General features: G+C 36.6%; 1 protein-coding gene across 3 annotated transcripts; it reads left to right on the forward strand.

Annotated features, from left to right (window-relative positions):
- The first annotated feature begins 598 nt into the window (after positions 1–598).
- LOC147607598 (uncharacterized) lies at positions 599–4,443 on the forward strand. Of its 3 annotated transcripts, none has more exons than XM_086790685.1 (3): positions 599–1,038; positions 1,123–1,170; positions 1,250–4,443. In XM_086790685.1, the coding sequence occupies exons 1-3, from the start codon at positions 762–764 to the stop codon at positions 3,547–3,549; spliced, it is 2,625 nt and encodes an 874-aa protein (XP_086646811.1). In that variant the 5' UTR covers positions 599–761; the 3' UTR covers positions 3,550–4,443. The 3 variants fall into 3 exon arrangements, with proteins under 3 accessions (XP_086646811.1, XP_086646812.1, XP_086646813.1); XM_086790686.1 differs by having other exon boundaries at positions 688–878; XM_086790687.1 differs by lacking the exon at positions 1,123–1,170 and having other exon boundaries at positions 698–878.
- The last annotated feature ends 21,654 nt before the right edge of the window (positions 4,444–26,097 follow it).

The following is a 26,097-nucleotide window of genomic DNA, read 5'->3' on the forward strand; positions in this document are numbered from 1 at the left end:
TTTGGAGAGAGATAGACAGATGCTTTGCATCATTTGAGGGGTATTCAATACCCGATGACTGGTTGTTTCTTACATCCTTCATGACCATTGGTATTCATTATGGGTTTTATACTAGAGCTTCTCATGTACCATCCACTTGATGTTCTATTGTACGAGGTAATTTTGATTATGTTTTTCTATTATAAGATTTTTTGGAGATTTTATTTATCGATGTGTCGTTATGTGCAGGTCCTTTTGAGATTTTATTTATCGATGTGTCGTTATATGCAGGTCCTTTTGAGATTTGATTTATCGTTGTTTTGTTTATGCAGGTCCTTTGCATTCATCGATAGTAGAGCATGTGCGGGATGGATCACCGCTTTACAATAGAGAGCGTATTGTGAGGAGACAAATGAATGATCCTTCTCACAAGAGAAGAATTCAATTTGTTGATTCTGACATTACTGACTGAGAATACGTATTTTGTGGTGCATTTTGAGAATATGTAATATTGGTCCTTTTTTGCATCTTCTTATGTTACATTACTATGATATTTTTATTTTCGCTATAAATCTACGAGACGTGGATGTTATTTTGAGATATGTATATATGAAGTCACTTGAAATAATGTATTGTGTTTACTTAAAACATGACCTAAATTGGAGAAACTGAGCCTATTTTTGGTGGAACTCGCGGGTCCAATATTAGTCTATCTTATAGCCAAGGCGTAGCACTTTTATAATAAAACTTCTATCCTAACCCTACCGGCACAAGCCACAGCGATGGTGAGAGAGATCGCGCTACACCCGGCGAGCGAGATGGCCACAGATCCAGACACGCTTGACAGGAGGGAAGTGAAACGCGTGCCTGTGCCAGACAATCTTGAGAAGGGCTTAAAGGTTTGGCTGATGGATGCGCTTTCTGTGGAGTATGTGTATGTGGAACCATTCGGGGCATGGTGTCCAATTGCATTCGGGGATTGGTGTCCAATTGCAGCATTAAATAGTGTACGTCGGTTGCCCAACGTCGTGCACGCTCGCTTATTTGACGAACCAGGAGGTATGTATGGTGCCTAGGTTCTGTGTGTGTCTGTGAGTAGGGCTTTGGAGATTGGAACTCAACTGCTTCATTCTCTATTTTCAGGCCCACCCAAAAAGCAGCGGATGCAACCAGCTGCTTCAGATGCCAGAGGTAAGCCGACTGACTGGAGGTAGGCAAAGATTTCTGACCCCTGCTCTCTGATTTTTTTCTCTTTTTCATGCTCTTTCAGAAAGGGCGTTTAAGCTGGAATACCAGAACTCGGACAATGTCTCCACTATGTATCGAGCTTTGACATGCATAATGCAAAAGGGTGGCTATGCTCCGAGTGCTGGCCTTTTCCAGTCTAGTGGCTGGGGGAAGAGCAGGCTGGTATGCGAATTGTGGAAGAAGGATGTATGGGTGGTTTATTGTTCGTTTGCGGGCGGGAGTGGCTATCCCAAGAGCTCTTGGATTGCAAAGTGGTTCTGTGAGCAAGCTATGAAGCATCTTGGCAGCGATGAGAGCCTACAAGGGCAACTAGCGTGCATGAATTTTACTTTGGCTTACTTCATCGCATGCATTCGTATGCTGGCAAACAGAGTCAAGAATAGTGGTTGGAGTCATGAACAATTTCTGATAGAGACAATGGAAGGCTCCATGTATTGGAAGGACGTGCAAGAGGAGACCAACAAACTTCTAGAGGAAAACTTCGCCAAAGGTGGTTTGACACAAATTCAGGGTAGCAAGCAGCTTACGTGGACTGTCTGGGAAAGGGAGACTAGGGTGATATTTGAAAATTTACGGCCTAAGGATATTATGATAGAGCATGATCGAAAGTTGGAGATTTTATTTGTGTTTGATGAAGCTAGGCATCTGGTGAGGAATGATAATCACTTGAACTGCTTCCTTCCAATTAGGAGAGCCACCCGTGCAGCCAGTGGAAGCGGAGTTCTAGTGCTGTTTATGGACACATCCTCCGAGATATCAAATTTTTCTGCCCCGGATTGGGCTGACCCTTCAGACCGAGCAGCTGCTTGTGATGTCATGCTAGCACCTCCAATCTGGGGGACCTTCTCAGCAGACATCTCAGAAAAGGATTCACTGCAGCTCTTTTCCACCAAAACTCTCAACAACATTGCTAATCCCCATTGGGCTGTGAGATATGGCAGGCCATTGTGGTGGGCTACTTTCAAGTCTTATTTGCCTGATTTACCTGAAGGGGAGGAGTACACACAAGGAGGGAAGCAAGTTGCCTTCAATGAAACGTACAGCCTTGCTAAAGATAAGCTGTTGGGAGGGCCTGCTAAATGGTATGAATACATCATTAAAAGGAAGGACCTCCCAGAAGAGGCAGCATTGAGTTTGTTAGGAGCTACCGTTGGGCTTGATGTCGATCCCCGTTCTAAACTCGCGTCAGAACTGGTGGCGAATCATCTTCTGTCAGTTCTTTCTGTTTCACCAACTCATGAACTGGTGTGGACAGTGTGGAGCTCTGAGCCACTTGTATCGATGGCTGCAGCAGAGGCCAGTAGAATTCTGAATAGATCAGGAAGGAGTCGGGAACTTTATGGGTCACTAGTGAACGCGCTTGCAGGTGGATGGATTGACGGGGGATTTACAGGGGAGCTGGTAGCTAAGATCATACTTCTACATGCCAAAGATGACGGAGAGCAAACACAGCCTGGCCTCTACACTGTGGATGATTTCTGCAAGCACTTGGTTGGAAAGTCGTTGTTGGAGTTGATTGGGCGAGCATTGACTGACGCGGAAAAGAAGTTAGCCAATGCCCGGTTGCATTTCAACTCTTTTCGAAGGATTTACAAGAAGCTCTCTGATATGACATTTGATGACTTTTTGAAGTGTGCTGAGCGAGGCTGTGCTATCCAATGTGCTGCGGGTGCATGGGGGGTTGATCTGCTCATCTTTGCCTTTACTGGTGGTGATGATGAGGAGTTGACAGTGGACAATATAACGGTTATCTATGTTCAGGTGAAGTTAAGGGAAAAAGAGGATGCTACAAATGTAACTGCTGCCAAGGCTTCTCCTCATTATGCAAGGTTGAGTGTAGCATTAAAGTTGCCTTACATGAGCTTATATATGAATGTGTTTGATAAAGGCGATAAAGCAAGGGCCTATTGGGTGGATCCAATGGTAATTTCAGCTTCAGTAGAAGCATCTGCTTCAAAACCCATCCAAACTGCTCTGAAGGAGATTACGAAAGAGCAGGAGATGCAGGGGAGCAGCAAGCAGTCTGACGTTGATTTCATGGAGATCGAAGGAGATCAAGGGGAAAAGAAGGGACCAGCTGTTCAGGCATGGAAAGCTTGGCTCAAAGTGAGAGGTGAAAATCTGCAAACTGTCCTTGTCGTAGAGGGCTTGGAGGCTTTTGTGCTGGATGAAGGCCTGAAGGAGCAGCTTAAACTAATTGTGAAGACTTCAAGATCTCCCTTTTTCACGGATGATCGTAATGATCTTCACAAGGAGTTACTGGAGCTCCAAAAGTCGGGTTTGCAAGAGATGTTCAAAATTGAGAATTTTTGGGACTTTTGAGTAAGGGACTGCAAAGAGGTAAATCCATTAAGCAGGTGACTTCCATTTTGACCTTTGCCTCTCTCTGATGACACCAATTGCATGATATGTCTTAAGTGATCGCACACTGAGCTGCTTTGAATGGATGTAGTGGAAAGGTTATATTTCCCAATCCAACCACCTTCAATTGCTGTAGCTTTAAAGCTTGTGGGAGCATGGGAGGTGGGGCAAGATTGCTACATGGGGTTATTCGAAAACGATATTGCACTCCAAAATGTTTTGGTGGACGTTGGATGTGTAAATGTGAGGTGGTGTTCTTGAAGATGTTTGGTGGATATCTATGTCGTGTTTTTGGTGTCTTGGTCTTGTTCTATTCACTTGGTCTGTGCTAGTAGACATGCCCAGTAAAGCCCGGGTGAGTAAGCAGGGGAAGAATAGACATTGAAAATTAATTTTGCATAGACATTGAGAAAAAATTGAAGATGGTGTTGTTATGCGGGAGATGCCAAGAATGTTGTATGGGGTTGCTTAGGACCGATGTTGTGCTTAGTGCTACTCTATTGGATTGTTATTTTATGTGGGTTGCCCTTTTTAAAGCACAAGTGCTTGAGAAGCTCCCTCTTGGGATGTTGCCCCTTGAATGCATTGATTGCATGCAGAGCCGATGTAAATGCACGTTACTTCGGATGAAAGTGCAAAGGCACAATCAACTTTGCCAAAGCTTGTTGATGGCGTAGGAGCAACTAACAAGGTGGGATGAATTCATAATTGAAGTATACAGAAGCACGATGAGTTATTTGCTGTGCAGACAAAACACCCAATGGGATCACAATGAACTATTTGCTTTGTAATTAGAAAGGGTATGCCCAATGGCATCAAAGTAAGAAAGCATTGGATACGAGATCATTTCCCAAATGAAATTGTGTTTTTTTGTTATTAGTTTGTAGTTTTGTCTACATTGTTGGTTATTAAAACTTGGGTCAAGGTGAATATTTGGGAATGGGTTGATTATGTACGTAAAGACTCGGAAGCTTATGAATTTGAAAAAGATTGTGTGTTTGTGCAATGGAGTAAATACATACTCATCATTATGAAAAGAATTAGAAGCTTGTTATTTTCATGTGTAAGCAGGGCTGATTTATTATATCTTTGAATTATGAATTTGAAAAAAAATAGTTTTGTTTGGCAATGGGTTGATGTAAAGGCTTCCAAACTTGTTATTTTCATGTGTAAATAGGGGTAGTTTTAAATATCTTTGAATTATGAATTTGGAAAAAAATTTGCTTTTGTGCGTCGAGATTATATAGATACATAAAATTATAGAATTATATTTGAAGTTTGAATGTGCACATCGAATAAAGAATTAAGACATTTGAATTAAAATGAGAACATGGCTTGATCAAATAAGTAATCATAGAGAAACAAAGTTTGTGCTAGACCTTTTTTTTGCATTGGTGGCCAACACACACATTTGCCCCTTGGTCAAACACATTTTCAATGCGACATTTTCTTTATTATTCCTCTAGAAGTAGTCTATTTTTGTCATCTTAATTGTTAGTGATAATAGTTTTTACTACATGAATTGAAAATTTTAGCTTTTTCAATGGTTTTAATAAATAAAATTTGTTTTTGATGGCACCAAAGGACGACAATAAAACAACATTTGTGATAGAATGTGCAAAATTTACAAGTAATGTCATGACATTTGATTAATAGGATATCCCTACTATATTTCAAACATGGGTCCAAGAAGCATTTTCTCCTCTTCTCACAACATTAATAAGAGTGTTTTGCACAACTTTAGTGGTCACTACCTATACCCTAGAAGTACCCATGCAAATACAATGAGGGATGTACCCAAGAAGCCCATTCATGCCTAGGTCTCCACTTGCCCTACCAAAAGCCATGGTACCTCCAGAACCCTAGCCACACGGCAACAAGCAGCCATTTATGTGTGTGTGTGTCTCACACACACACACACACACACACACACACATATATATTTACGTACGTATATATATATATATATATATATATATATATATATATATATATATACGTGTGTATGTGTACCTATATATATCTATATAAATATATTGTAATAGGTCTCTAGTAAATTTTTCCATAATGAAAGTTTGGAAATGGTTTTTAGATGATTTTAATCAAGTAGAGAAAGTTTGATAGCAGTGTTTTTTTACATTCTCTCTCTAGACTTTTGGGGGGCGTTTTTGTGTGGTAATTTAGAGCATGTTGGAGTTAGAATTTCGGAAAGGTTTGTATGAGAGAGTTGTAGTTTTTAGGACTTCGAAAAAGTTTTTAGGACTCCTCTTGATCAACATAGCCTTGGACATGTAGCTTGATCAAAGGAGATACATGCATCAAGCAAGATACATAATCTTGCATAGTCTCTCCCTTTTCGAGCTTGAGAGCACGCCATGCCGTGAGCGCATCATCCTTGTCTTGATCGGGTAGGAATTGCTCCATGTGATAGCAACCCTACAAGCTCTCCAAGTCTTGGGCCTCAATCCTTCAGAGCGAAGACATGCCCACCATTGGCGGGACCTTTTCATGTACATAGCTATATGGCACAGCTTTGATTGTTTGGTAATCTGCTCCCCACCAAACGCCGCATCAAATTGATGAATAAAGCTTAGCAGTTTATCTGTATTAACATACGTGCCATCAAATGTGAGAAAAGTCACACTCTTTCCACCCTCTTTGAACTTTTGAAGCTTACGAGCTCTCTTCCAAACATAGTAGGTCCTTTTGCACCTTCGTGGTGCGGCATGACTAAGAGCACTTGACCTTTCTTGTGGAAAGCTTCTTTCATCATATTTTGGGGGTAAAGGTCTTGGAGGTGAAGGAGACCTTCTTCTTCGTTTTGATGGAAACCGCTTCTTTCACTTCTTCCACTTTTGGATGAGGACCACTTGAAGGAGATCTTTGCCTTCTATGAGTGTGGTTAGGAGAGCGATGGGAATGTCATTCTTGACGAGCACTTGATGGAGATTTTCCCTCCCCTTCTCCAAAGTCCTTCTAACATGCTCACTCCCTTGTGGAGAATTGACTTCTCAAGGTGGAGACCTTGTCGTAAGAACCATGCCATGAGCAAACATCAGAGCTTGAACCATAGGCCTTAAAGATGGAATATGTTGTGCATAATGCAAGCTTTGTACTAGATTTCTTAGAGCATGGGTTCCTTTTGTCGATGCTTCATCTTCCTTTCAGTTTACTTGGTGTCAACTACGTTCATTATGTGGAATAGAAGACATGATTTCTTCACAAAAATCAGTACCGTTTATCTGAGTACTTAGATCATAACTTCATTAAAAGTTCAAGTTTTAATTGAAGCAACACCTACAAGGCTCTGTTACCAATGAAATTGCATTATGCTCTTTTTAGGCAAATAACAAGTATTTACTCTTAGATCTTTTAGCAACTAGTCTTAATGACACGTCGGCTCTCCTAGGTAATGAATGCCCTTAGTAATGGTAGCATGTGATAAGAATAACATCATAACTAATGCATTCATTTGGCAACCCACACACATATTCAATTAGCATGCATATCAAGCACATTAAGGAAAGATGTTCACACAATCTTGACGGTCAGATTTCTTGAGGTCCCTCAAAAGGTTTTATATTAATCGTTGCTCTTGAACTCTTTACAAAAAGAGAGTAGCTTGAACTAATACATCATTAGGACCATGGAGGCTAGGATCTGCTTCTCTCATGCACTACATTGTTCTCTTCTCAAAGCTTCAATGGCTATTCAAGACAAGAGTACTTGTGGAGAAAAGGAGAGCGTTGAAGAGGATGAGGAAAGGAGCTTGAGATGAAAGTGCTCCATAGCCTGAGTATTACATAGCTACCAAGGGTGGGTAAATAATCATAAGCATATAGCTTGCATATGAGTGCTTGAGCTTGAAGAGCTTTGTGATAGCTTTTACTTGAGCTCTTGAACACCCAAAATTGCCTTTTGGTCAGAGAGATATACCTCCTTGAAGCTCATGACTTGGAGAGGTGGAAAGTCATGCCAAAATTAGTATCCATGTGACTAGAGAGAGGTGGAGAATGGGCAAGGCATGGGATAAAGAGGGTGCCTAATTCTTGCCCTCTAAATGGGTGAAAAATGTCCCAATTGGCTAAACAAAGCCCTTATTCCCATTTTCACGATCCTTTGCCGTCATTCCCACTTTTCCCACCTCCCGTAAGCAGTATTTTGGCAATTTTAAGTCCCTTAGAGGCAAATTTGTGCTCCATAAAATATTTATGAGATCCTAGGAAAAATTTCCATGCACTTGCGAAGTGGTATTCACCTATTGGCACTTCCCTAGCCTTGAATTCACTTTCATACATGCCTTGTTGTCCAACAACATGTGCGTTCTTATACTTTATCTCTCCTGAATGGCCACTTTGAGAGAGAGAAAAGACTTGGTAAAGCACAAAACTTATCAAAATTACTTTTTGATGACACAAACACACACACACACACACACACACACACATATACATATATACATACATACATACATACATAGATATATACATATAAAGATATATATGAACATATATATATAAACACACAAACACACACATGCATACAGACATATATATATATATATACATGTATCTATATCTATATATATGTATGTATGTATGTATGTATGTATATGTATATGTATAGATATATGCATAGATATATATATATATATATATATATATATATATATATATATATATATATATATATATATATACATACATACATACATATATATATATGTATGTATGTATATATATATATATATATGTATATATATGTATGTATGTATGTATGTATATATATATATATATATATATGTATGTATGTATGTATGTATGTATGTATGTATGTATGTATGTATGTATCACACACACACACACACACACACACACACACACACACATAACGTGAGGCCGCACTTAAAGATTAAGGATACTTTTCACAATCTCAATCTCAATCACAATCTCAATCTAAATCTCCAAGAATCTCAACCACAACCACTATTGCAATCACAATCGAGGGCCTCCAATTTATAAAAACTGGAGTGTGCCAAAATTTGGAGTTTTCCAAGAAAAACGCCCTCATAAAAAAGCATCCAACAAAAACGGCATCCATCAAATATAATGTACACCAAAATTGGCGCCCATAGAAAAAAGACGTGTTCTTCAAGAAAAAGCGTGAAATCAATTTGCATTAAGCTCTTTTAGGGCAAATAACAAAAGTATTTACTCTTGGCTCTTTTAGTATAACTAGCCTTAATGACGTGTGCTAAACAAGAACACAATCAAGAATCGATTTTTCCAGTCCCTCATATATAGAGGACATTTTTGATAAGCTAGAAGGTTCATCTTACTTTAGTAGGATAAACCTTAAAAGTGGCTATCATCAAATAAAAGTGGCTATCATCAAATAAGGATAGTACCTTATGACATCCATAAGATTGCTTTTTCGTACGCAATTTGTCTTCTATGAGTACGTGGTGATGGCCTTTAGCCTTACCAATGCTCTAGCAACCATAATAGGTTGATGGAAATATTAGTTAGGAAGCATGGGGCATACATTGGAGTGTTCTAGATGATATTATTATCTACTCTAGGACAATAGAAGAACACAAAGAGCACTTAAAGGCAATGCTAATAGACTTTATGTAAATGGGAAGAAAAGTGAGTTCTTCCTTAAAGAGGTAAGGTACCTTGGTCATACTATCTCTAAGGAGGGTACCCAAATGGATCCTGAGAAGCTTAAGGTAATAGATGAGTGGCCACAATTGAAGAACCTTCATGAGTTAAGAAGCTTTATTGGCATGTGCTCCTATTATAGATGCTTTATTTCAAAGGTCTCTATAATAGTGGGTCCGCTCCATAATTTGACAAAGAAAAAGGTCAAATTCCAATTGACCATGAAAGAAGACAATGCTTTTAAAGAGCTCAGGAAAAGACTTATGATGAACAAAACCACTTTTGGTATTTCCCAATTTTAATAAGCCTTTTGAAGTTCATTGTGATGCTTGTGGTGATAGCATTGGGACTGTTCTTCCTCAAGAAGGACATCCTATTACTTATGAAAAGAGAAGGTTGACCTCACAAGAACAAGTACTAGGAATCTATGAGAAAGAACTGCTTGCAGTTATTCATGCTTTAGGTTCTTGGAAGCATTACTTGTTGGATACACCCTTCATAATATGTACAGATCATCAAAGCATTACTTATTGGGTACACCCTCTATAATATATATAGATCACCAAAGCATTAAATACTTTCTTACGCAAACCAAGATTTCTGACAAAAGAAAATTAGATGGGCTAATTTTCTCTCTCAATTTCATTTTCACATAGCCCACAATCCTGGAAAGCAAAATGCGGTTACGTATGCACGCTTATGGGGGCCTAGAGTAAATGTTGTCTCCATAGTACATAATCATGATCTTGCAAGTATGATTGACAAGTATGCATAAGATGAAGACTATATCTCTATCATGGCAGATTTAGAGAGTAGCAAGGCCCATGAACCTTTCTCACTAAAGAAGGATTCCTCTTGCATGGTTCACAATTATGTGTAACCAAGGAACTTCGTGAGAGAAGTCCCCTAGCCGGATATTCATGCAAACTTAAAACTAGTAACACCACTTATACACCCAATAGAGCTCCATGGGAGAGTATTTCAATGGACTTCATCTTTGGATTGTCCAACTCCATCATGGAAATATGAGTATATGGACAATGGTAGACCGATTGAGTAAATAGGCTTATTTCATATTTGTTAAAGAGGACTATTAAGTCGCACCACATGGCTACCATATTCATATCCCAAAATTTCAAGTACCACGGGATGCCAAGTTCAATAGTCTCTGATGGAGACCCAAGAATGACAAGTCTCTTTTGGAGGGGGCTATTTGAAAATTTGGGCGCAAGACTCAATTTCTCGTTGACCTATCACTCTTCTCAAACAAATGGGCAAATAGAGATTGTGAATTCTATAATCCTTGATCTTCTCAAAGGCTATGTTGGAGAGAAAGATCAAAGTAAACAATGGGAGAAATACTTACCTATAGTAGAGTTTGCATATAATAACATGGTGCATACCTCTACAAGGAAGTCTCCATTTGAGATAGTTGATGGCCACCCAAAGCCTCCACCTATCTTAAGGATGCATTCAAACATATTTGCAGTTAATGAGTATATGAATGACATTAAGATAGCTTTTCAAAAGATAAAAGAAGCAATACAAGTGTCACAACAAAAGCAAAAAGAGGTTGCTGAGATAAGCATTGAAGGCCTAAAAGAGGATGAATGGGTCTTGTTGAAGTTTCCCAAGGCTTGTTTACGTCAAAAGATAGGGGCAAGCGTTGGCGAGGACGGCCCATGAGACATCAAAAGATTTATCCTAATATTGGTAAGAGGTATTATGGTCCATTTTACTTTCTTAAAAGTATCAATGAAACATCTTTTAGAATCAAGTTGTTAGAGCATTGGTATATACATAATGTTATTCATGTGAGTCTGCTTAAGCCGTTTAAAGGTACACCTCCAAAAATGGACCCTATAGAAGAGGATCCTTTTGAGATTGAGGACCAAGAGGAGATCCTACGACCTAAGGCCATCCTTAAGCATGAGGATAACATTCTTCAAAGTGGTAAGGTAATACGCAGGTATTTGATTAAGTTTAAGAATTATCCACTTAAAGATGCTAAATGGATGCGGGAACCCTAGTTGAAGGAACCTCGTCTTGTTGCAAGATTATAAGTTCCTTCATGCTTTAAATGATAACCAAGACATCAATGTATAAAAATGCTTAAAGATTTAATGCAATGTTTCTTTTCTTTACTAATGTGCATTAAAATTTTTTGTGTGTGTACACCAATGTTTCCAAGGAATACTTTAGCGATGACTTTGTCTCCTAAATACCTACTACTAGACTTGCCATCTAGTTTAGGAATGCATTTTTGCTCAAATGTGGATCTAGAGCATAGATGGGCTTCCTTTCACTTGATACAAGCTTAATTGAGTCGATTATGATTTTAAGGGAGGGGTAATGTCATCAAAATTTAAGTTTGATGTGTTTTGTGCTTTATCAAGGGTTTTCTCTCTTAAATTGGCCATTTTGGAGAGAGGAAGCACAAGAAATCACATGTTGTAGGACAATAAGGCATGTATGAAAGTGAATTCAATGCTAGGGAAGTGCCAAAAGGTGAATGCCACTTAACAAGTGCATGGAAAATTTTCCTAGGATCTCATCAGTATTTTACAGAGTACAAACGGGCCTTCGAGGGACTTAAAATTGCCAAAATACGGATTATGGGAGGTTGGAAAAGTGAGAATGAGGTCAAAGGATCATGAAAATGGGAACAAGGGCTTTGTTTTGACAATTTGGGATAAGAACAAAGCGCCCTCCCCCTCCCATGCCCTACCCATACACTTCTCTCTAGCCACATGGATGCTAATTTTGGCACCACTTTCCACCTCTCCAAGTTGTGAGCTTGAAGGAGGTATATCTCTCTCATCACAAGGAAATTTGGAGTGTTCAAGCACTCATCTCACAAAGCTCTTCAAGCTCAAGCACTCATATTGGAATCAAGTTGCATTAAGCTCTTTTAAGGCAAATAACAAGTATTAGCTCTTTTAGCAACTAGCCTTAATGACACTTATGATTTCCTTATAATTAATGCCCTTAGTCGTGATAGCATGTTATAAGAACAACATAGTGGCTAATGCATTCATTTAGCAACTCACACCAATATACAATTCGCATATGCGTAACAAGCACATTAAAGCAAGATCTCGACACAATCAACACAAGATTGAGGGTTGGATTTCTTGAGGCTGCCGATCCCCCATTGAGAGGCTTTGTATTAATCTTTCCTTTTGAAGTCTTTACAAAAAGAGAGTAGCTTGAATTAATACATCATTAGGACCATGGAGGCTAGGATCTCCATAACCCATGAGCTTGTTGGCTTGCTTCTCCCTTGCACTACATTGTCCTCTTCTCAAAGCCTCAATGGCTATTCAAGCCAAGAGTACTTGTGGAGAAAAGGAGAGCTTTGAAGAGGATTAGGGAAGGAGCTTGAGATGAAAGTGCTCCATAGCTTAAGTATCATACTTAGCTACCAAAACGGGTGGTACATAATCTTAAGCATATAGCTTGCATATGAGTGCTTGACCTCGAAGAGCTTTGTGAGAGCTCTCACTTGTGCTTTTGATCACTCTAATTAGCTTATTAATGAGAGAGATAAACCTCCTTGAAGTTCATGACTTGATGAGGTGAAAAGTGATGCCAATTTTAACATCCATGTGGCTAGAGAGAGGTGGAGAATGGGCAAGTCATGGGAGGAGGAGCACGCCTAGATCTTGCCCTCTAATTGGGTTAAAAGTGTCCCAAATTGGCCAAACAAAGCCCTCATTCCAATTTTTATTATTCTTGGCCCTCACTTCCACTTTTGTCACCTCTCATAAGCCGTATTTTAGCAAATTTTAAGTCCTTCGAAGGCCTGTTTTTTGTACTCCATAAAATACTAATGATATCCTAGGGAAATTTTCCATGCACTTGTGAAGTGGAATTCACCTTTTGGTACTTCCGTAGCCTTGAATTCACTTCCATATATGCCTTGAATTCACTTCCATATATGCCTTACTATCCAACAATATGTGCTTTCTTGTGCTTCTTCTTTCCCAAATGGCCACTTTTAGAGAGAGAAAAGCCTTGATAAAGCACAAAACTCATCAAAATTAAATTTTGATGCCCCTCCCTTGAAATCGTAGTCATCCTCGACGATGCTTGTATCAAGTGAAAGGAATCCCATCTATGCTCTGGATCCACATTTGAGCAAGATTACATTCCTGAACTAGATGGCAAGTCTAGTAGGTGTTTAGGAGACAAAGTCATCGTTAAACTATTCCTTGGAAACATTGGTGTATACACATAAAACATTTTAATGCATATTAGTAAAGAAAAAAAAAAGAACATTGCATTAAATCTTTAAACATTTTTATACATTGATGTCTTGGTTATCATTTAAATCATGAAGGAACTTATAATCTTGCAAACAGGGCAAGAGAATCCTTCAGTTTTGGGGTTCATGCATCTATTTAGCATCTTCAAGAGGATAATTCTTAAACTTAATTAAATAGCTACATATTACCTTACCACTTCGAAGAATATTATCCTCATGCTTAAGGATGGCCTCAGATTGTAGGATCTCCTCTTGGTCATCAATCTCAGGAGGATCCTCTTCTATAGGGTCCATTGGGGATGTACCTTTAAATGGCTTAAGTAGACTCACATGAAAGGCATTATGTATATGCCAATGCTTTGGTAACTTGAGTCTAAAAGACATTTCATTGATCCTTTTAGGAATCTGAAATGGACCACAATATCTCTTAGAAAGCTTAGGATAAATCTTTTGATGATGTGTGGGCCTTCGTTACCAATCCTTGTCCGTTTTTTAATGTAAACAAGCCTTGGGAAACTTGAGCAAAACCCATTCATCCTCTTTTAGCTCTAATGGCCTTTAATGCTTATCAGCAACCCGTTTTTGCTTTTGTTGTGACACCTCAATAGCTTCTTTTATCTTTTGAAAAGCTATCTTGTTGTCATGGACATACTCATTAGCTACTACGAATATATTTGAATGCATCCTTAAGAGAGGTAGGTGGAGGCTTTGGACGACCTTCCACAATCTCAAATGGAGAATTCCCTATAGAGGTATGCATTGTGTTATTATATGCAAACTCTACCAAAGGTAAGTATTTCTCCCATTGTTTACTTTGATCTTTCTCCCCAACATAGCTTTTGAGAAGATCAAGGATGATGGAATTCACAATCTCTGTTTGCCCATCCGTTTGAGGGTGATAGGTCGACAAGAAATTGAGTTTAGTGCCCAAATTTTCAAATAGCCCCCTCCAAAAGAGACGTCATTCTTGAGTCTCTATCAGAGAGTATTGAACTTGGCATCGCATGATGGTACTTGAAAAATTAGAATGTGAATATGGTGGCCATGTGGTCTTCTTAAAAGGTATGAAATGAGCCTGTTTACTAAATCAGTCTACCACTGTACATATACTCGTATTCCCATGTATGCACTTCAGCAATCCAAAGATGAAGTCCATTGAAATACTCTCTCATGGAGCTTCTAGAATTGGCAATGGATGCAACAATCCAAGGGATTTTCCTCATCATATACTTGAACTTTTGACATACCACGCATTGTTCTACATAATCATGCATGTCCTTTTGCATAGAGGGCCAATAGAAGTAAGTCTTTGTTGCTTGAGTAGTGGCTTGAATGCCATGATGCCCTGCATATGGTGGAGCATGAGATTCATACATTACCTTCTCAATCATGAAGTTCTTTGGTTTCACATAATAGCCGTGAACCATGCAAGAGGAATCCTTCTTTTATTGAGAAAGGTTTGTGGGCGTTGTTACTCCCTAAATTTGCCATAATAGAGATATAGCCTTCATCTGGTGCATACTTGTCAATCATGCTTGCAAGATCATGATTATATGCTATGGAGACGGCATTTACTTTAGGCCTTCATGAGAGTGCATCCACAACCGCATTTTGCTTTCCTAGGATATGGGCTATGTGAAAATGAAATTGAGAGAGAAAATTAGCCCATATCATTTGCTTGTCATTAGAAAGCTTGGTTTGTGTAAAAAAATATTTAATGCTTTGGTGATATGTATGTATTATGAAGGGTGTACCCAACAAGTAATGCTTCCAAGAATCTAGAGCATGGATAACTGCAAGTAGTTCTTTCTCATAGATTCCTAGTACTTGTTCTTGTGAGAGTTCAACCATCTACTTTCATAAGCAATAGGATGTACTTCTTGAGAAAGAAAGCCCCGATGCTATCACCATAAGTGTAAGATTCCTCCCCAGCCTCTCAAAATGTCCAGCATATTCCCCTGTAATCAATTTCCTCTTCAGAAATATAAGAGATCTTGTCTCTGCCTATTTTGGCATAGAGAGAGAAAATATTCTAGAGAGAGAATATTCAGATTTTGAATATTTTTGGATAGAAAAATATCTCATCTTATTAAAATGAATTTCCCTGAAACAGAAATTCAGAAAGAATTTTCCAATGTGCAATTAGAATTAATTGGAAATGGGTATAAAGAACCTTAGCCTAAGGGTCTAGATTTTTAGAAATTTTTGGATTATGGTCCAATTAAGGTTCCTATGGGCCAATAGCATCAATCCATCTGTAGGGAGGAGATAAATACAATTTTGTAAAAGAAGATACCCAAAAATGAGTAAATGCTCATATAAGATGAAGAGTTGACTATGTACAAGGTTTATTAGTAAGAAACTATGAGTAATATCAAAAATATGAGATATTTTGGGTATCCAAAAATGAGTAAATGCTCACATAAGATGAAGAGTTGAAAATGTACAAGGTTTATTAGTAAAAAGCTATGAGAAATATTAAAATTATGAGATATTTTGGGTATCCAAAAAAGAGTAAATGCTCACACAAGATGAAGAGTTGAAAATGTACAAGGTTTATTAGTAAAAAACTATGAGCAATATTAAAAATATGAGATATTTTGGGTATAATGATTCCATTTTGGGTATAATGATTCCATTTTGACACATATGTAAGGAAGGGGAGTTCTTTAAAGGAGGTGCATATTTCACATGCTTGAATGAGTTTTAAACTAAAAAATAATGTGATATTTTTATCTCTCCTCTCTCTTGAACCAAACCAAATCAAAATGGAACCAAACCGAATCAAAAAGGAACCAAACTAGGTCTAAATCTAGTCCAAATTCAACCAAACTGAATTTGGAAAATTCTAGAATTTAGTTAGCTTTGGTTAGAGCTTCCCTCTCCTATAAAAAGAACACGAGTCCTTTGAAAAAAATAGAAGAATTTTACTATACTAGAGTTACGCTGAAATAATGCTAATTTCTACTATTCTCTAAAATTCTCTCCAAATTGAAGAAATTGGAGCTTCCCTCTTTCTTCAATCCCCATTGGTGGCTCCATCAACATACTTAACCAATTGATTGGTTGGGGGCCTCTACCGTGAACAAATAATCAAGCAATTTGTAAGGTAATTAGTGAATTTTGATCATTTTCTATAATTTCTCAATGTTTCTCTCTTCTCAACCCCTCTCAAGCTTGAGAAGCTTAGATGGAATGGTTTTTGAATGTTATTGAAGTTAATTGATGAATGGTAGTGAAGAGTTACATAATTTGATGAATGCTATTGAAGTTAATTGATTAATGATAGTTAAGAATTACATAAATTTCCATTTATGCTTAATTCTAATGGTTTTTATGTAATTTCTCTCTCTCACTCAAGAAATGGTCATACTCATGACCCATTCTCAATCCAAATAAAGCTTTTCATAAAGCTTTTCTTTAATCCAAATTAATCTATGCTTGAGGTCAAATTAATGACTTTTTTCTATGCTTTTAGTTTATGTATTTCATGAATATTAATGATTCCACCCATTATTGGATTAATGATCCAATTAGGGATCATTCTAATCATTTTCTTAATGATAAGCTTTATCCTTCAAAACAAATTGAGATTTATCAGTCATAGTAGCGGAGCTATGGCAAAATTTTTATAAAAATTACACATAAAATAATTTTATTCAAAGCATGAAAAGAGAACTTCCTACCATATTCTAGGAATTATCATCCTAGATTAATTGAAAGAATTTTATTGTAATCATGGAGAAATTAATTTTTATGTTATGCATAATTGATGATTATTTTATTATAAAAGTGTTACTTTTATCATATTTGGATTTCATGCATAGAGGTATGCATAAAAGAATTATTATTTTAATATAAAAGTGTTTCTTTTATCATATTTGGATTTCATGCATAGAGGTATGCATAAAAGAATTATTATTTTAATATAAAAGTGTTTCTTTTATCATAATTGAATTTCATGCATAGAGGTATGCATAAAAGTTGATTATTTTATTATAAAAGTGTGACTTTTATCATATTTGGATTTCATGCATAGAGGTATGCATAAAAATTGATTATTTTATTATAAAAGTGTGACTTTTATCATATTTGAAATTCATGCATAGAGGTATGCATAAAAGTTGACTATTTTATTATAAAAGTGTGACTTTTATCATATTTGGATTTCATGCATAGAGATATGCATAAAAGTTGATTATTTTATTATAAAAGTGTTACTTTTATCATATTTGGATTTCATGCATAGAGGTATGCATAAAAGTTGATTATTTTATTATAAAAGTGTTGCTTTTATCATATTTGGATTTCATGCATAGAGGTATGCATAAAAGTTGATTATTTTATTATAAAAGAGTTACTTTTATCATATTTGGATTTCATGCATAGAGGTATGCATAAAAGTTGATTATTTTATTGTAAAAGTGTTACTTTTATCATATTGAATTTCATGCATAGAGGTATGCATAAAAGATATTCTTTTTATACTAAAAGTGTGATTTTCATCATAAATGGATTTTATGCATAACTTAGATGCATAAGAGAAATTCATTTATTCTAAAAGTGTAATTCCTACCAAATTGAATTTATGCATAGGAAGATGCATAAAAGAATGGAATTTCAATTCAAAAGTGTTATTCTCATCCAAATTAAATTTATGCATAGGAAGATGCATAAAAGATTGAATTTTAATTCAAAAGTGTCATTTTCATTTAAAATGCATTTATGCATAGGAAGATGCATAAAAGATTGATTTTTATTTCGAAAGTGTTAGTCTCCTTAAATGGAATTTATGCATAAATAAATGAATGTGTAGAGAAATCTTATATAAGAATTCTCCTCTATTCTATATATAGATATGGGAAGTGATAGGATGTGATAAGAGGTGTATGAGATGTGATAAGATGTGTATAGAAAGTGATAGGATGTGATAAGAGGTGTATGAGATGTGATAGGATGTGATAAGATGTGTATGAGATGTGATAGGATGTGATAAGAGGTGTATGGGATGTGATAAGATGTGATAAGATGTGTATGGAAAGTGATAGGATGTGATAAGAGGTGTATGAGATGTGATAGGATGTGTATGAGATGTGATAGGATGTGATAAGAGGTGTATGGGATGTGATAAAATGTGATAAGATGCATATGAGATGAGTTAGGAAGTGATAAGATGAGTCAAGATGTGATAAGATGTGTATGGGATGAGGTAAGAAGTGTATGTGATGGGATAAGATGTATATGGGTTGTGATAGGGCAAGAATGGATGTAGATACGGATATGGATATATGTATGTGGATGTGGACGTATGAATGAGGATGTGAAAAATGATATATGCATGTAGAGGATGTGAATGTGGATGTGGATGTGGATGTGGATGTGGATGTGGATGTATGGATATGGATATGGATGTGTATGTATGAATGTGGATATGGGATGTGGATGTATAAATGAGGATGTGAAAATGGAGGTAAGCATGTAGATGTGGATGTATGTATGTGAATGTGGATGTGGATGTGGATGTATGGATGTGGATATGGATGTGTTTGTATGAATGTGGATATGGGATGTGGATGTATAAATGAGGATGTAAAAATGGATGTATGCATGTAGATGTGGATGTATGGATGTGAGTGTGAATGTGTATGTGAATTAATGTGTCGTCGATATAAGGAAATGGATGAGAATGAGTACACATTGAATGGAATGTGGAATAAGTAATGTGGACTAAGGAGGGATAATGTGGAAAGACGAGAGTTCGATTTAGAAACTGTATTTTGTGACTGTTTGTAAATGACTGTTTTATGTCAAGAATGCTGGGAAAGCATTTTGACCGTCTTGTGGATTAAGGTCATGAAGACCTAACTGTTAAAGTTGCAACTGCTGACGGAGAGTCAATGGAGGATGTCTCGCGTAGCAAGGTCGACTGAGGTCTTTACCAGCCTCGGTTCGATTTAAATGGTGAGCTTCCGGTACAGTGGATGAGGGACCAAGGAAGCAGCCTATGAGTGAAGCGCTAGGTCACCTGCGAAGAATCCTAGAGGGTGCTGACCATACGGTGCTCGGGCTCTGGGTCGCCGAAGATACCCACACGTGCGTCGTGAAAGATATTGGAACAAGGAATAAGAGTTGTTTTCTGAAACCGGACATGGATCTGGTTGAGTGACTTTGTTGGTCCTCAACGGATGAGTCCATGGCTCTTTTATATGGATCTGTGGGTTGATCTTGCTGATCTTCCACGGAGATTCCATTCTATTATATGAATATATTACCGGTTACTATGAGCTAGGAACTATGGAAAACGCCCCTGAGAGAACAGGTGGTGAGCGTTCTGGTTGCCAATGATGCCATAAGTATACCGATGAATGAATGACTGGAAATAAGGATTCAACCAGAGATTTTGAGGATTGTCATCAGTGACATAATGGTTTCATTAAAGGATTGTTTTAAAGTTAGCTGATGCTAAGAAAAAGGCAATTTCATATTGGGTGTGTAAGTGGTGTGGCTAATTTTATGTTTGCATGAATTTCCGGCTAGGGGACCTTGGAACTCTTTTCCTTGGTACCCGGGACAAAACCTAACCAAATTCCAAATTGGATCCCATCACTACAGTGGTTGGGCGGTTGGCTAACCCATGGGATCGGATGGGGTTAGGCTGGACTGATGGATCCGTAAATCGAGACTCAAAAATTTGGTTATTACGATAGATGAAGTAAATCCCGGATAGTAATTGTTCTATGGATAGGAATCAACGGCTGTGTCTCTTGATGAGGAAAAAAGCGTTGATCCCAATGATCCAAGTGCAAGTTTCTTCCTTGATCTGACCGAGTATCTTTATAGGTGCAGTCGGATCAGATTGATCACTAATGGTCTTGACTACGTTAGAGTAAAAAGTTATCTTGGAGGAATCGCGTGTGCTTTCCGGATAAGGGAAGTTTTTTCGGGTTCGGTTTTCAAAAAACCGACGGATTAGTCTTTTGTCCGGATATCCGTGGACGAGGCCCCGAATGTGGGACCCCTATCCCGCGCGAGAAGTGCTACTTCCGCTGCTAGTACCCCGAAACTGTTGCTCGGTGGGAACAGGGATCTTACAGTTGGTATCAGAGCGATTAAAGATCAACTGAGAAGACAAATATGTCAAAAATTTATCAAGAAACACAAAAAGGTTGTAATTGTGTGATATAATTCATACAATTTGATATTCAAACTGAAAAATTCGTAATTTAGTAATTGGGTTTTCAGATGGAAGTACCGCAATAGTATGGAACCCTGACTTGCTTGAGGCCTAGACATGATGGTATCTATCTTATAGTTCCAAGTATCATGACTACCCGTATATACCAAGAGTATAACTGCAGCTCTTTACTGACAGTATATACGAGTAAATCTAAGACTTGAAATTATAAGCGTTAATGCTATCCAGATGATGATTTCGAATGTGGTTGATATGATTTTTAATTCTGTTTGAGAATTGATGAATTGATTTGGATTCTGATTGAAAAATGATGATTTCTGAAATTTAGTTGAAATGAAATAACCTGAGCAAAACTACAATGAGGATGAATGGGACGAGTCCCTGTGATGATAAATGATGATAATGATTTCAGCAAATCACTATGAGATTAGTGGATTGTGCTATCAAATTGCTATTGTTAATACTTGAGATGGTAGATCAAGTTAAGGGATGACAAATTGAGAACTTGCTTAACTAAAATTCCCATGGAGGAATGTTCACAAGGAAATTTTTTGGTCTAATGGACCATTATCGTGTTAAAGATATGAATGATATGATCTGAATGAATTGTTATTTAATGCTGAGTTCTATATAAGGGATATTTATCCCCATATTCTGTTGGGTTGAGCAGAATATAAGGAACCCCAGAATAAATTGGATCTTAAGCAAAAGAGTTGTCCTCTACTTGCGAGATGAGGACATTTCACACTTTTTGAGTGGGGTAGAATGTAAGATTCCTCCCCCAGCCTTCGAGGTATTCAGGAGTAAGAATCTCCTTTTTTGATCTCATAATTATTCGCACTTTTTAAGTGGGGTAGAATGTAAGATCCCTCCCCCAGCCTTCGAGGTATTCAGGAGTAAGAATCTCCTTTTTTGATCTCATAATTATTCCCTCTAAATAAAAGAAAGATTTTGTTTAAAAAAGGGAAGACACTTTACCCAGAATACCTTCTCAGGAGCCCACCTGTTTTAAGGTTTCAGAACGATGAGTTCAGAAGTGAGAACCGGTGTTTTGAATGCCAAGGTTTTTGTCATCAGTGCCCGACTCCTACCATGAAAAGGGCACAGGGAAGTCTAGAACCCAAATTCAGAGACCAATTCCTTCATACCAATCTAATCAAGGTCCGTCTCGGACAAGATTGCTTAACTCCATTAACTAGGTCCGACCCATTGATTAGGGTCGAGATGACCAATCAAATGCTTGGCGACTTAGAGCAACAGATGCAAGCAATTCATAAAGATATAAATGCTGCCCAGGATCGACAGAGACAATATACAGATAAGAAGAGGACAGTCAGAGGATTCAATGAAGCCGTTATAGTCTTCATTCGAGTATGGCCCAAAAGAAGTTCTTTATCTCTTGGGGAGTATAAGAAGTTATCCCCTAGATATTGTGAGCCTTATATGTGAATTCAATGAAAGTAGGTGACTTAGCCTACAAGCTTCTTTTATCTCTTCATCTCAAAGTTCTTAAAGCCTTCTATAGAAAAATGTGCCAAACCCAAATCATGGAAAGACGGTAAAACTTCAGTGGCAAGATACCGTTGGCTTCTAGGTTACGCTAGCTCCTTCCTTTATATAAGTCGTAACTTTTACTTGTCGCTCACAGTAATCTTACTTCCATCGATCTCCCTTCTTCTTAATCTCCTTCATGGCTTGGCAACAGGAATTAGTTTTGTCCATGATGATTTCTCACCTTCAAGACGCAAGCGAGTCTGTGAAGAAGGATTTTATAGAACAGTATGAGCGCTCACTTTTTCCTCACCTAGGAACTTCTGTAGCTCAGACCAAATGGCGGACCTATCAAGACATAACTAGGGTAACACCCTGGGGTCAGCAGCACTTTCGTAACAATGTCCGCTTGGCCATGGTTATTGAAGCTTTGGGTTTGGGTCCCTGATACTACTGCATCATGAGATCAAGACATCTTGGGTTTTCTGAGCGGGTCTTCTTGCTGGCGTGTTTTCTTCCTCATCAGAAGATATGTCTTTACCCCGTTTTTGGCTTGCCTCTCAGAGGTCCTTTTGTTAGATCACCTCATACCACTGAGATAGGTGCGGCAATAACCAACAGAATTATTCCCATAGATGAGTTACCTTATACGTGCGCAGCTTGTGAGTGCTGCTTTTGTGATCATATGATGGACGGACTTATGGAAGTGTAAAGAGTTCTTCTATCTTTACTGTATATGTTCCAAGAATGAATAAAGTTTAAATCTTGTTCTTGTCTTGACCCTTACTCTCTTTGAGACTTTTTTATTTGGTGGTTAATCTTAATTAAATTTTTCTCTAAGTCTCATGTTCGTGCATCTTGCAAAATTATCCCAAGTTTGCGAGATGAGGACATCTCGCGTTTTTCAAGTGGGAGAGAATGTAAGATTCCTCCCCAGCCTCTCAAAATGTCCAGCATATTTCCCTGTAATCAATTCCCTCTTCAGAAATATAAGAGATCTTGTCTCTGCCTGTTTTGGCATAGAGAGAGAAAATATTCTAGAGAGAGAATATTCAGATTTTGAATATTTTTGGATAGAAAAATATCTCATCTTATTAAAATGAATTCCCCTGAAACAGAAATTCAGAAAGAATTTTTCAATGTGCAATTAGAATTAATTGGAAATGGGTATAAAGGACCTTAGCCTAAGGGTCTAGATTTTCAGAAATTTTTGGATTATGGTCCAATTAAGGTTCCTATGGGCCAATAGCATCAATCCATGTGTAGGGAGGAGATAAATACAGTTTTGTAAAAGAAGATACCCAAAAATGAGTAAATGCTCACATAAGATGAAGAGTTGACTATGTACAAGGTTTATTAGTAAGAAACTATGAGTAATATGAAAAATATGAGATATTTTGGGTATCCAAAAATGAGTAAATGCTCACATAAGATGAAGAGTTGAAAATGTACAAGGTTTATTAGTAAAAAACTATGAGAAATATTAAAATTATGAGATATTTTGGGTATCCAAAAATGAGTAAATGCTCACACAAGATGAAGAGTTGAAAATGTACAAGGTTTATTAGTAAAAAACTATGAGCAATATTAAAAATATGAGATATTTTGAGTATATAGATTCCATTTTGGGTATAATGATTCCATTTTGACACATATGTAAGGAAGGGGAGTTCTTTAAAGGAGGTGCATATTTCACATGCTTGAATGAGTTTTAAACTCAAAAATAATGTGATATTTTTATCTCTCCTCTCTCTTGAACCAAACCAAATCAAAATGGAACCAAACCGAATCAAAAAGGAACCAAACTAGGTCCAAATCTAGTCCAAATTCAACCAAACTGAAACCAAACTAGGTCCAAATCTAGTCCAAATCTAGTCCAAATTCAACCAAACTGAATTTGGAAAATTCTAGAATTTAGTTAGCTTTGGTTAGAGCTTCCCTCTCCTATAAATAGAACATGAGTCCTTTGAAAAAAATAGAAGAATTTTACTATACTAGAGTTATGCTGAAATAATGCTAATTTCTACTATTCTCTAAAATTCTCTCCAAATTGAAGAAATTGGAGCTTCCCTCTTTCTTCAATCCCCATTGGTGGCTCCATCAACATACTTAACCAATTGATTGGTTGGGGGCCTCTACCGTGAACAAAGAATCAAGCAATTTGTAAGGTAATTAGTGAATTTTGATCATTTTCTATAATTTCTCAATGTTTCTCTCTTCTCAACCCCTCTCAAGCTTGAGAAGCCTAATTGGAATGGTTTTTGAATGTTATTGAAGTTAATTGATGAATGGTAGTGAAGAGTTACATAATTTGATGAATGCTATTGAAGTTAATTGATTAATGATAGTTAAGAATTACATAAATTTCCATTTATGCTTAATTCTAATGGTTTTTATGTAATTTCTCTCTCTCACTCAAGAAATGGTTATACTCATGACCCATTCTCAATCCAAATAAAGCTTTTCTTTAATCCAAATTAATCTATGCTTGAGGTCAAATTAATGGCTTTTTTCTATGCTTTTAGTTTATGTATTTCATGAATATTAATGATTCCACCCATTATTGGGTTAATGATCCAATTAGGGATCATTCTAATCATTTTCTTAATGATAAGCTTTATCCTTCAAAATAAATTGAGATTTATCAGTCATAGTAGCGGAGCTATGGCAAAATTTTTATAAAAATTACACATAAAATAATTTTATTCAAAGCATGAAAAGAGAACTTCCTACCATATTCTAGGAATTATCATCCTAGATTAATTGAAAGAATTTTATTGTAATCATGGAGAAATTAATTTTTATGTTATGTATAATTGATGATTATTTTATTGTAAAAGTGTTACTTTTATCATATTTGGATTTCATGCATAGAGGTATGCATAAAAGAATTATTAATTAATATAAGAGTGTTTCTTTTATCATATTTGGATTTCATGCATAGAGGTATGCATAAAAGAATTATTATTTTAATATAAAAGCGTTTCTTTTATCATAATTGAATTTCATGCATAGAGGTATGCATAAAAGTTGATTATTTTATTATAAAAGTGTGACTTTTATCATATTTGGATTTCATGCATAGAGGTATGCATAAAAGTTGATTATTTTATTATAAAAGTGTTACTTTTATCATATTTGGATTTCATGCATAGAGGTATGCATAAAAATTGATTATTTTATTATAAAAGTGTGACTTTTACCATATTTGGAATTCATGCATAGAGGTATGCATAAAAGTTGACTATTTTATTATAAAAGTGTGACTTTTATCATATTTGGATTTCATGCATAGAGGTATGCATAAAAGTTGATTATTTTATTATAAAAGTGTTGCTTTTATCATATTTGGATTTCATGCATAGAGGTATGCATAAAAGTTGATTATTTTATTATAAAAGTGTTGCTTTTATCATATTTGGATTTCATGCATAGAAGTATGCATAAAAGTTGATTATTTTATTATAAAAGAGTTACTTTAATCATATTTGGATTTCATGCATAGAGGTATGCATAAAAGTTGATTATTTTATTGTAAAAGTGTTACTTTTATCATATTGAATTTCATGCATAGAGGTATGCATAAAAGATATTCTTTTTATACTAAAAGTGTGATTTTCGTCATAAATGGATTTTATGCATAAGTTAGATGCATAAGAGAAATTCATTTATTCTAAAAGTGTAATTCCTACCAAATTGAATTTATGCATAGGAAGATGCATAAAAGAATGAAATTTCAATTCAAAAGTGTTATTCTCATCCAAATTGAATTTATGCATAGGAAGATGCATAAAAGATTGAATTTTAATTCAAAAGTGTCATTTTCATTTAAAATGAATTTATGCATAGGAAGATGCATAAAAGATTGATTTTTATTTCGAAAGTGTTAGTCT

This window comes from Cibotium barometz, chromosome 55 (assembly GCF_041138505.1).
Source record: "Cibotium barometz isolate CiBa-2024 chromosome 55, ASM4113850v1, whole genome shotgun sequence".
Lineage (NCBI taxonomy): Eukaryota > Viridiplantae > Streptophyta > Polypodiopsida > Cyatheales > Cibotiaceae > Cibotium > Cibotium barometz.

Excerpts from the sequence above, each read along its gene's own strand:
- LOC147607598 (XM_086790685.1), top strand. The coding sequence starts at position 762 with ATGGTGAGAGAGATCGCGCTACACCCGGCGAGCGAGATGGCCACAGAT. Across the intron at positions 1,039-1,122 it reads CTTATTTGACGAACCAGGAG|GCCCACCCAAAAAGCAGCGG; the intron begins GTATGTATGGTG and ends CTCTATTTTCAG. Across the intron at positions 1,171-1,249 it reads AGCTGCTTCAGATGCCAGAG|AAAGGGCGTTTAAGCTGGAA; the intron begins GTAAGCCGACTG and ends ATGCTCTTTCAG.